The 12,338-nt window shown below is 48.1% G+C and overlaps 1 protein-coding gene across 1 annotated transcript; it reads right to left on the bottom strand.

Moving 5' to 3' along the window:
- Positions 1-6,154: 6,154 nt before the first annotated feature.
- LOC139575370 (flagellar attachment zone protein 1-like) lies at positions 6,155-11,679 on the bottom strand. The gene is made up of 4 exons (XM_071400284.1): positions 9,946-11,679; positions 9,224-9,889; positions 9,105-9,131; positions 6,155-6,490 (listed from the first exon to the last, which is right to left on the bottom strand). Exons 1-4 carry the CDS (start codon positions 11,677-11,679, stop codon positions 6,155-6,157), a joined length of 2,763 nt encoding a protein of 920 aa, XP_071256385.1.
- Between the last annotated feature and the right edge of the window lie 659 nt (positions 11,680-12,338).

The raw sequence follows: 12,338 nt of genomic DNA, 5'->3' as shown, positions 1-12,338 counted from the left end.
GCTTCCGGTTTGGAGGCGCGCTGTGTTAAGAAGCAGTGCGGCTTGGTTGGGCTGTGCTTCGGAGGACGCATGGCTTTCGACCTTCGTCTCTCCCGAGCCCGTACGGGAGTTGTAGCGATGAGACAAGATAGTAATTACTAGCGATTGGATACCACGAAAATTGGGGAGAAAAGGGGAGAAATTTTAAAAAAATTATATTATTTTATTTTTATTTTTTATAAATAAATAAAAGATGGTGAGGAAATTACTTTTAAAGAACGACCAGGCATCCTCGACTGACGGGATGAGGTCAATATCCTTCCAGGAATCCCGGGCCAGGTCGATTAGAAAGGCCTGCTCGCAGAAATGTTTTAGGGAGCGTTTGACAGTGATGAGGGGTGGTTGTTTGACCGTAGACCCATAGCGGATGCAGGCAATGAGGCAGTGATCGCTGAGATCTTGGTTAAAAACAGCAGAAGTGTATTTGGAGGGCAAGTTGGTTAGGATGATATCTATGAGGGTGCCCGTGTTTACGGATTAGGGGTTGTACCTGGTGGGTTCATTGATAGTTTGTGAGAGATTGAGGTCTTCAAGCTTAGATTGTAGGATGGCCGGTGTGTTAAGCATGTCTGAGTTTAGGTCACCTAGCAGCACTAGCTCTGAAGATAGGTGGGGGGCAATCAGTTCACATATGGTGTCCAGGGCGCAGCTGGGGGCAGAGGGTGGTCTATAGCAAGCGGCAACGGTGAGAGACTTGTTTCTGGAAAGGTGGATTTTTAAAAGCAGAAGCTCAAATTATTTGGGTACAGACCTGGATAGTAAGACAGAACTCTGCAGGCTATCTCTGCAGTAGATTGCAACACCACACCCTTTGGCAGTTCTATCTTGTCCGAAAATGTTATAGTTAGGGATGGACATTTCTGGATTTTTGGTGATCTTCCTGAGCCAGGATTCAGAAACGGCTAGGACATCCGTGTTGGCAGAGTGTGCTAGGGCAGTGAATAAAACAAACTTAGGGAGGAGGCTTCTAATGTTAACAGGCATGAAACCAAGGCTTTTACGGTTACAGAAGTCAGCAAATGATAGCGCCTGGGGAATGGGAGTGGAGCTAGGCACTGCAGGGCCTGGATTAACCTCTACATCACCAGAGGAACAGAGGAGGAGTAGGATAAGAGTACGGCTAAAGGCTAAAAGAACTGGTCGTCTAGTACGTTCGGAACAGAGAGTAAAAGGAGCAGTAGATTTCTGGGCACGGTAGAATAGATTCAAGGCATAATGTACAGACAAAGGTATGGTAGGATGTGGATACAGTGAGGGTAAACCTGTGCCTAGAGTGACAATGAAAGAGATATTGTCCCTAGAAATATAATTTAAACCAGATGATGTCACTGCATGTGTGGTAGGTGGAACTAAAGTATTAAATAAGGCGTATTGAGCAGGGCTAGAGGCTCTACAGAGAAATAAGGCAATAAATACTAACCAAAACAGCAATGGACAAGGCATATTGGCGTTAGCGAGAGGCATGCATAGCCGAGTGATCATAGGAGTCCAGTGAGTAGCTTCAGGCAGCTTGTGGGCCGGGGCTAGCAAGCTAACAGAAGGGCCTTGGAGGGACGTCGCGACGGAAGAAAGTCTGTTGTGGCCCCCTCTTGCTATTACATCGGCAGACGGATCAGCAGGGCTCCGTGTGGTAAACCAGGCCAATTGGCAGAATAGGTATAGTGGCCAAAGAATTTTCCGGTGGGCCTCTTAAGCTAACAGTCCGATGTGCTCTGGACAGCTAGTAGGCCGCTGTTAGCATGCTAGCGGATGGGATTTCAGGGGACGAAGCGACGGCGGAGCCAGTTGAGAAAAACCCCATCGGGAGAATCACGTCGGTGGTCCAGTCGTGATGAGTCGGCGGGGGTCCAAGACAGCTGGCAAAAAGAGGTATTGTCGGACAAGTAGTGGCTGATGGACCTCTTTGGCTAGCCGGGAGATGGGCCTAGCAAGGCTAGCTCCAGGCTAATTGGTTATTGCTTCGGGACAGTGAAGTTAGCCAGGAGTGGCCACTCGAATAGCAGCAAGCCAGCTGCGGTGATCCAGGTTAAAAAAAGGTTCAGCACTTACGGTAGGAATCCAGAGATATGGAGAAAAATAAGTCTGTCTCTCGCTGTGCAGACTGGCGAGAGTTGTCCATGCTAGAGGTGGCTGATGACTGCTAGCTGACTACTAGCTAGTAGCTAGTTACCTGGCTAGCATCTGTTGGGGTTCCGGTTCAGGCGACGGTTCAGACGACGGATCAGCAGGGCTCCGTATGGTGGGAATAGTGGCCAAAGAATTTGTCCGATGGGCCTCTTAAGCTAACAGTCCGATGTACTTTAGACAGTCTGTACAGCACTTCGAGATATTAGCTGATGTACGAAGGGCTATATAAAATAAAATTGATTGATTGATTGAGCTAGCGGGCTGTGGCTAACTAGTAGCCAGTTAGCTGGTAGCCAGTTAGCTGGCTAGCTTTTGATGAGTTGATGAGTTCTGAAGTATAAAAATAGCAGATCCGTACCTCATTGGGTGAGGCGGGTTGCAGGAGAGTATATTTCAGTCCGTAGATAGAAAGTAATATTAAAATATTAAATATATATACAAAAAAACAACAACAAGGAAAAGCGATGTTTACAAGGGACAGGAAGGGACAAGACAAAAACACACGTCCGACTGCTACGCCATCTTGGGGAAAAAATGTATGTGGCTGGGGGACCCTATATATATATATATACACACAGTATATATACACAGTATATATATATACGTTTATCCAACTCTAAATCTATCTTTTTGTAGAAAAATATTGAAAGATTCAGGAGCTCATCTGCTCATGACCTCTCTCTCTCTCTCTCTCCTTCTCCTCTGCTCAACTCAGTTGGACTGTGCTGGTTGCCATCTACATGCTCACTCGAGCGAGCCGAATACATTAGAATCCAATTAAGTGATGTGAAGAGAGCTGCTCAGGCTTGTAGTGCTCAGCCACTGACTTGACAAGGGTGTGTGTGTGTTTGTGTGTTCTAGGCCTAGCCCGGCTTCTGAGGACTAATTCATTACACTACTGTAGGTTCATTGCCCATCATACAATGCAGAACACTGGTTGACTGACACCAGGCAAATATAAATCAATAAGCCATTGGGCCAATCACTATGGCCTCCTGCAGACATTGTTCAACTTGGAGGTGGGAGAAACATGCAATCAACAAATCCCCAGCTGAACAGAAACATGTGAAGTCTAGGGGCTGAAGGATGGTAGTTAACAAAAGCTGAAATCATGTCTCTTCCTCATTTTTTTGTACTGTAATGAAGGAGTGTTTTAACACAGACAGATGCTGCTGTAATGAAGGAGTGTTTTAACACAGACAGATGCTGCTGTAATGAAGGAGTGTTTTAACACAGACAGATGCTGCTGTAATGAAGGAGTGTTTTAACACAGAGAGATGCTGCTGTAATGAAGGAGTGTTTTAACATAGACAGATGCTGCTGTAATGAAGGAGTGTTTTAACACAGACAGATGCTGCTGTAATGAAGGAGTGTTTTAACACAGACCGATGCTGCTGTAATGAAGGAGTGTTTTAACACAGACCGATGCTGCTGTAATGAAGGAGTGTTTTAACACAGACCGATGCTGCTGTAATGAAGGAGTGTTTTAACACAGACAGATGCTGCTGTAATGAAGGAGTGTTTTAACACAGACAGATGCTGCTGTAATGAAGGAGTGTTTTAACACAGACAGATGCTGCTGTAATGAAGGAGTGTTTTAACACAGACAGATGCTGCTGTAATGAAGGAGTGTTTTAACACAGACAGATGCTGCTGTAATGAAGGAGTGTTTTAACACAGACAGATGCTGCTGTAATGAAGGAGTGTTTTAACACAGACAGATGCTGCTGTAATGAAGGAGTGTTTTAACACAGACAGATGCTGCTGTAATGAAGGAGTGTTTTAACACAGACAGATGCTGCTGTAATGAAGGAGTGTTTTAACACAGACAGATGCTGCTGTAATGAATGAGTGTTTTAACACAGACAGATGCTGCTGTAATGAATGAGTGTTTTAACACAGACAGATGCTGCTGTAATGAAGGAGTGTTTTAACACAGACAGATGTTGCTGTAATGAAGGAGTGTTTTAACACAGACCGATGCTGCTGTAATGAAGGAGTGTTTTAACACAGACAGATGCTGCTGTAATGAAGGAGTGTTTTAACACAGACCGATGCTGCTGTAATGAAGGAGTGTTTTAACACAGACAGATGCTGCTGTAATGAAGGAGTGTTTTAACACAGACCGATGCTGCTGTAATGAAGGAGTGTTTTAACACAGACAGATGCTGGTTGTGTCTTAGTGGTTAAAACAACACAGGCTCCAGAATTATGAGTGCCCATGTCGAACCAACATGACCTGTCAACATGAATATGTCAACATGAATGGTCAACATGAATATGTCAACATGAACGGTCAACATGAATATGTCAACATGACCGGTCAACATGAATATGTCAACATGAATATGTCAACATGAATATGTCAACATGAATATGTCAACATGAATATGTCAACATGAACGGTCAACATGAATATGTCAACATGACCGGTCAACATGAATATGTCAACATGAATATGTCAACATGACCGGTCAACATGAATATGTCAACATGACCGGTCAACATGAATATGTCAACATGAATATGTCAACATGAATATGTCAACATGAACGGTCAACATGAATATGTCAACATGACCGGTCAACATGAATATGTCAACATGACCGGTCAACATGAATATGTCAACATGACCGGTCAACATGAATATGTCAACATGAATATGTCAACATGACCGGTCAACATGAACATGTCAACATGAACGGTCAACATGAATATGTCAACATGAATATGTCAACATGAACGGTCAACATGAACATGTCAACATGAATGGTCAACATGAATATGTCAACATGAATATGTCAACATGACCGGTCAACATGAATATGTCAACATGACCGGTCAACATGAATATGTCAACATGAACGGTCAACATGAATATGTCAACATGAACGGTCAACATGAACATGTCAACATGAACGGTCAACATGAATATGTCAACATGAATGGTCAACATGAATATGTCAACATGAATATGTCAACATGAATATGTCAACATGACCGGTCAACATGAATATGTCAACATGAACGGTCAACATGAATATGTCAACATGAACGGGCAACATGAATATGTCAACATGACCGGTCAACATGAATATGTCAACATGAATGGTCAACATGAATATGTCAACATGAATATGTCAACATGAATATGTCAACATGAACGGTCAACATGAATATGTCAACATGACCGGTCAACATGAACGGTCAACATGAATATGTCAACATGAATATGTCAACATGAATATGTCAACATGAACGGTCAACATGAATATGTCAACATGACCGGTCAACATGAATATGTCAACATGAACGGTCAACATGAATATGTCAACATGACCGGCCAACATGAATATGTCAACATGAACGGTCAACATGAATATGTCAACATGAATATGTCAACATGAACGGTCAACATGAATATGTCAACATGACCGGTCAACATGAATATGTCAACATGAATATGTCAACATGAATATGTCAACATGAATATGTCAACATGAATATGTCAACATGACCGGTCAACATGAATATGTCAACATGACCGGTCAGCCGTCATTCAAACCATCACAAACTGCTTCAATATTAGTGCTGTCATTCATAATTATTACCCAGACATTGCCCCTTGTGGATGGGTAATTGCCATGTCAATATCTCTTCTTGCCATTATGTAATTTCACTAGTACAGATACACTTGGTTACTAATCCACTATGCTAGAGTTTGGGCTGGATTCAGAACAGGGTCATGTCACCTAGGCTATACCTACTAGAGGCTATCATGGGATGGTTAAACACCTGTTCCACAGGTCCAGCTCTCTTTTAACCTCTAAAAGTCTAAAACAATTCCATAAAATGACATATGGAATTGTTTTAAGACGGTTAGACTGTGGATCATTTAGCTATTTGAGTTACAATTGTATGACCCCTGTAGGTATCCCCCCCAAAATAAAAATAAAAGATTTGATGAAAATATTGAATTTGGCCTGTTTTAACACAGACAGATGCTGCCCTCATTCAGGCCATTCTTTAAGTAATCAGCGTAGTATTTCCCTGGGCTGGAAACTCTGACCTGCTTCAGTGTAATGATGCCCCTTAGATCAGCGTAGTATTTCCCTGGGCTGGAAACTCTGACCTGCTTCAGCGTAAGGATACCCCTTAGATCAGCGTAGTATTTCCCTGGGCTGGAAACTCTGACCTGCTTCAGCGTAAGGATACCCCTTAGATCAGCGTAGTATTTCCCTGGGCTGGAAACTCCGACCTGCTTCAGTGTAATGATGCCCCTTAGATCAGCGTAGTATTTCCCTGGGCTGGAAACTCCGACCTGCTTCAGTGTAATGATGCCCCTTAGATCAGTTAATGAGAAGAGCCTTTTGATTGAAAAGACCCTCCTCAACAGATGCAATTTACCACTGCGCATAAATCAATGCGGACAAGTGGGGCTAATTTAAACCATTTGATGTCAATTTGGCCTTGACCCCAGCTGCTCCTAAGGACTAAATCTGTTAGGAGTATATTAAATGGAACAGAATCCCAGCGCCGGCATCCATAACTCCTGGCGCTTTCGATACGGTGGCAAGATTTCCATATTGTACCTGTCCGAGGTGGTTTGTTTACTAGGCCCTTCAAATGAAATAATGGCTCCGTGGACTATCAGTTACAGAGGGAACGGGGGGAGGAAGAGTTCCAGTCCATTAGACCCTTAAACGCAGCACCAGGCCTGGGTGCAGGTTCGCCACACCCCAAACCAAGGCTTTTCACTTCCTACAGATAAGACAAGTGTGTGTGTGTGTGTGTGTGTGTGTGTGTGTGTGTGTGTGTGTGTGTGTGTGTGCGTGCGTGCGTGCGTCAGGAAGAGCGTCCCCAGACAAGTTTAAATACATCTCCATATATCGTGTATGTGGTGTCTCTGTCTCACGTAAAGTACGTTCACCACCTGCAACCCTGGGCTCTTTAAACTCGTCTCATGTCATTGCATATTATTTATGCTGTTGTGGTTTTCTTGCCATTATTGTCTTTTTACTGTTTGGCTACCACAGTCAATATATGATTTCGTAGAAGATCAGAACGTCAACCACAATGTTTGGAAAACAATTTCACTGTATTTTCATTCTGCATTTTTTTTCACCGTTTGACACGTCGCCCATTGTAAACGTCATCCTCAGCACTACGTGTCTCAGCAACATGGACAGCAGCCATTCAAATAGCTAATACGGCTGATGGATAATGTCAAGAGAGGATACCTGTGCATGGTGTGGGATTTCATTCCCTCCAATGCTATACAGACAGACTTACATCGGCCAATGATGTAGACATCAATCAAACTTGTCTAGCTTCCTAAATGGCATGCTTTTCCCTTTTTAGTGCACTACTTTTGAGGGCTCTGGTCAAACAACGCCCGATATGGGGAATAAGGTACCATTTGGGATGTCGCCATAGCCTCATGGAGATATTTGTAGACCTGGTGTTGACAATTTGTGGATTGGCTGGCTATGGTTGATTAAGCCTGTGCTATAGTTGATTAAGCCTGTGCTACAGTTGATTAAGTCTGTGCTATAGTTGATTAAGCCTGTGCTGTAGTTAGTTGATTAAGCCTGTGCTGTAGTTAGTTGATTAAGCCTGTGCTGTAGTTAGTTGATTAAGCCTGTGCTGTAGTTAGTTGATTAAGCCTGTGCTGTAGTTCAGTACTAGAGTGAGTTAGTATGGGATCAGTGATATTGGAATGAATTTGCTTCTATTTTCCTTCTGTATAATTTCCCTTTATGACACCTGTCACAGCGTCCACTAAATAATGAACTGTTTCTATGCTGAAACACTCAGGGAGCATCCTAAATGGCACCCTATTCCCTATGGGGCCCTGGTCAATAATAGTGCACCCTATTCCCTTTGAGGCCCTGGTCAATAGTAGTGCACCCTATTCCCTTTGGGGCCCTGGTCAATAGTAGTGCACCCTATTCCCTTTGGGGCCCTGGTCAATAGTAGTGCACCCTATTCCCTATGGGGCCCTGGTCAATAGTAGTGCACCCTATTCCCTATGGGGCCCTGGTCAATAGTAGTGCACCCTATTCCCTTTGGGGCCCTGGTCAATAGTAGTGCACCCTATTCCCTATGGGGCCCTGGTCAAAAGCAATGCACTATGTAGAGAATAGGATGCTGTTTGGGAGCTGGGACGCAGCCACACTCACTCCAAGACAGTTCCTGATTCCTGGGGTTTGACCCTCAGGGAACACTGTGCCAATCTTATGGATGAGAAATGCTGAGCAGATGTCATACCTTATCCATTAAAGGGATAGTTGACTCAAAACTATATTTAGTGTTGTGTATCCAAAACGCAACATACTCCATTTTTCTCTGTACTGCAAGCGTGCCATCTTGAAAACGTGACCGCTGACATGCAAACATTTTGGGATTGTATTAACAAAATTGACCAAAATATTAAAATATTGTTTTTGAGTCAACTATCCCTTTAATAATGCTAATAGCTTCCATCTGCAGTGCAGACCACAATAAGACAGTCAGACCAGGTGAGATGCGCTCCCCAAAACCAATTCTCAAATTATTGTTTTTTTTCAAAGCGATTCTGCGTAACATCAAATCGAAACCCCAAATAGCAGTTTTCCAATAATCTGTCGAGTCTTTTCAAAAGTCGGAATTAAAGTTATTTCCGAAATTGGACGGCGAGAGTGCAATGTTTGCCATATGGCTATGAAGGGGTCAAAGTATTCCTGTTGCTCTTCCCCGAGGACTGGCCTATTAATCTGGGAGGAGGAACATTTCTCGCTCCCCCAAAGCTGATCAAACAAACATCATAAAATAGAAATAATAACCATCAACAAGGATAATTATGATAATGATAGCTTTCCTCTATTTTGCATGTAGTGGCTGCGGCGACTGCAGCGGCTAAGTGATTCAAACAAACATCCAATTTGTTGGCAGATTACCCAGGGGGCCATTGGTGGTTGTCCCACCTGCGAGGAGAGGGAGGGAATTCATTAGGCCGTTAGTAAATATTAATTGTGATGGGCTCCCACTGTGTGTGAGGGGACTTAATTACACTCACTTCCATGTGATTGTCTCCTTGGGGACCAACCCTCTGACGCAGATCGAGATGCAATGCCACCTCCACCACTTCCACCTCCACCACCGCCACCGCCACCACCGCCACCGCCACCTCCACCACCTCCACCACCGCCGCTTCCACCTCCACCGCTTCCACCTCCACCGCCTCCACCTCCACCGCCTCCACCTCCACCGCCTCCACCTCCACCGCCTCCACCTCCACCGCTTCCACCACCACTGCCAGCTCCACAGCTTCCACCTCCACCACCTCCACCACCTCCACCACCGCCACCTCCACCGCTTCCACCTCCACTGCCTCCACCTCCACCGCTTCCACCACCACTTCCACCTCCACCGCTTCCACCGCCACCGCCACCTCCGCCGCCTCCACCTCCACTTCCACCTCCACCGCTTCCACCTCTTCCACCTCCACCGCTTCCACCTCCACCGCTTCCACCTCCACCGCTTCCACCTCCTCCACCTCCTCCACCGCTTCCACCTCCTCCACCGCTTCCACCTCCTCCACCGCTACCACCTCCTCCACCGCTACCACCTCCTCCACCTCCTCCACCGCTACCACCTCCTCCACCGCTACCACCTCCTCCACCGCTACCACCTCCTCCACCGCTACCACCTCCACCGCTGCCACCACCTCAACAGCTTCCACCTCCACCCACTCCGCCGCTGCAACCACCTCCACAGCTTCCACCTCCACCACTCCACCGCTTCCACCTCCACCGCTTCCTCCTCCACCGCTGCCACCTCCACCGCTTCCAGCTTCACCTCCGCCACCTCCACCACCACCACCTCCACCGCCGCCGCTTCCACCTCCACCGCTTCCACCTCCACCGCTTCCACCTCCACCGCTTCCACCGCTTTCTGCTCCCCCGCTGCCACCTCCACCGCTTCCACCTCCACCTCCACCGCCTCCACCGCTTCCACCTCCACCACCGCCACCTCCACCGCTTCCACCGCTTCCACCTCCACCGCTTCCACCTCCACCGCTTCCACCTCCACCGCTTCCACCGCTTCCTGCTCCCCCGCCGCCACCGCCAGCTCCACCACCGCCACCTCCACCGCTTCCATCTCCACCACCGCTTCCACCTCCACCGCTTCCACCTCCACCTCTTCCACCTCCACCTCTTCCACCTCCACCTCTTCCACCTCCACCGCTTCCACCTCCACCGCTTCCACCTCCACCACTGCCACCTCCACCGCTTCCAGCTCCACCTCCGCCACCTCCACCACCGCCACCTCCACCGCCGCCACTTCCACCTCCACCGCTTCCACCTCCACCGCTTCCACCGCTTTCTGCTCCCCCGCTGCCACCTCCACCGCTTCCACCTCCACCTCCACCGCCTCCACCGCTTCCACCTCCACCACCGCCAACTCCACCGCTTCCACCTCCACCTCCACCGCTTCCACCTCCACCGCTTCCACCGCTTTCTCCTCCACCGCCTCCTGCTCCCCCGCCGCCACCGCCACCTCCACCACCGCCACCTCCACAGCTTCCTCCTCCACAGCTTCCACCTCCACCACGTCCACAGCTTCCACCTCCACCACCTCCACCGCTTCCACCTCCACCGCCACCACTTCCACCTCCACCGCTTCCACCTCCACCACCTCCACAACTTGCACCTCCACCACCTCCACCGCCACCACTTCCACCTCCACCGCTTCCACCGCTTCCTGCTCTCCCGCCGCCACCGCCACCTCCACCACCGCCACCTCCATCGCTTCCACCTCCACCACCTCCACAGCTTCCACCTCCACCACCTCCACAGCTTCCACCTCCACCACCTCCACCTCCACCACTTCCACCTCCACCGCTTCCACCTCCACAGCTTCCACCGCCGCCACCTCCACCGCTTCCACCTCCACCGCTTCCACCTCCACCACCGCCAGCTCCACCTCCGCCACCTCCACCACCGCCACCTCCACCACCGCCACCGCCGCCACTTCCACCTCCACCGCCTCCGCTTCCACCTCCACCGCTTCCACCTCCACCGCTTCCACCGCTTTCTCCTCCACCGCTTCCTGCTCCCCCGCCGCCACCGCCACCTCCACCACCGCCACCTCCACCGCTTCCACCTCCACCGATTCCACCGCTTCCTCCTCCACCGCCACCTCCACCGCTTCCACCTCCACCGATTCCACCGCTTCCTCCTCCACAGCTTCCACCTCCACCACCTCCACAGCTTCCACCTCCACCACCTCCACCACTTCCACCTCCACCGCTTCCACCGCTTCCTGCTCTCCCGCCGCCACCGCCACCTCCATCACTTCCACCTCCACCACCTCCACAGCTTCCACCACCTCCACAGCTTCCACCTCCACCACCTCCACCACTGCCACCTCCACCGCTTCCAGCTCCACAGCTTCCACCGCCGCCACCTCCACCGCTTCCACCTCCACAGCTTCCACCTCCACAGCTTCCACCTCCACCACCACCGCCATAGATGGAGCCCCATCTGTGCAAAAAGCCCACCATTCGATCTCATGGAATCTGTTTCTCGTCAATGTAGCCACACAGCACATTGAACACATCCTGTGCCGTTTCTGCTCGGGAATCGTGAGACAGAAAAATAGGTCCTCGTGAATAGCATCCCTCGACGTGCATAGAAAACAAAAGTCCATGCATTGGCACAGTGGTGATTTTAGCATGTAAATCTTGGTGGTGCAAAAGAAGCGTGGGATGAATGCCAGCAAAGCCACTACACAACACAACACTAAACAATACATTAATTGCACTATAACGGTGACAAACAGTGCCCACAAACTGTTAGGGCCTACATAAAGCTGTCCCAACAGCAGAGTCCCAACATCTTACCACTGCTACACCTGGCTATCAGCAGAGCCTTGTCTGGCAGCGAAACAGTTCATTCAGCCTCATTTACTGCCTTTAAAAAAACAAAGCTGATTTAGCTGACTTGCTTAAACAAATGTGGTTTCTACTGACAATTGAGATGTACAAACTACGGCATAAGGGGACAACGAGCAGATAAGAGGCAATCCGTAATTTGGATATAAGATATTAATGCTAGATTGGATGTAGTCAATATAACTTTGGCTACTTGGGCTACTAATAGTTTACTACACAACATACACTTAGTATT

This window comes from Salvelinus alpinus, chromosome 5 (assembly GCF_045679555.1).
Source record: "Salvelinus alpinus chromosome 5, SLU_Salpinus.1, whole genome shotgun sequence".
NCBI lineage: Eukaryota > Metazoa > Chordata > Actinopteri > Salmoniformes > Salmonidae > Salvelinus > Salvelinus alpinus.
This window is presented reverse-complemented; position numbering and strand designations above follow the sequence as displayed.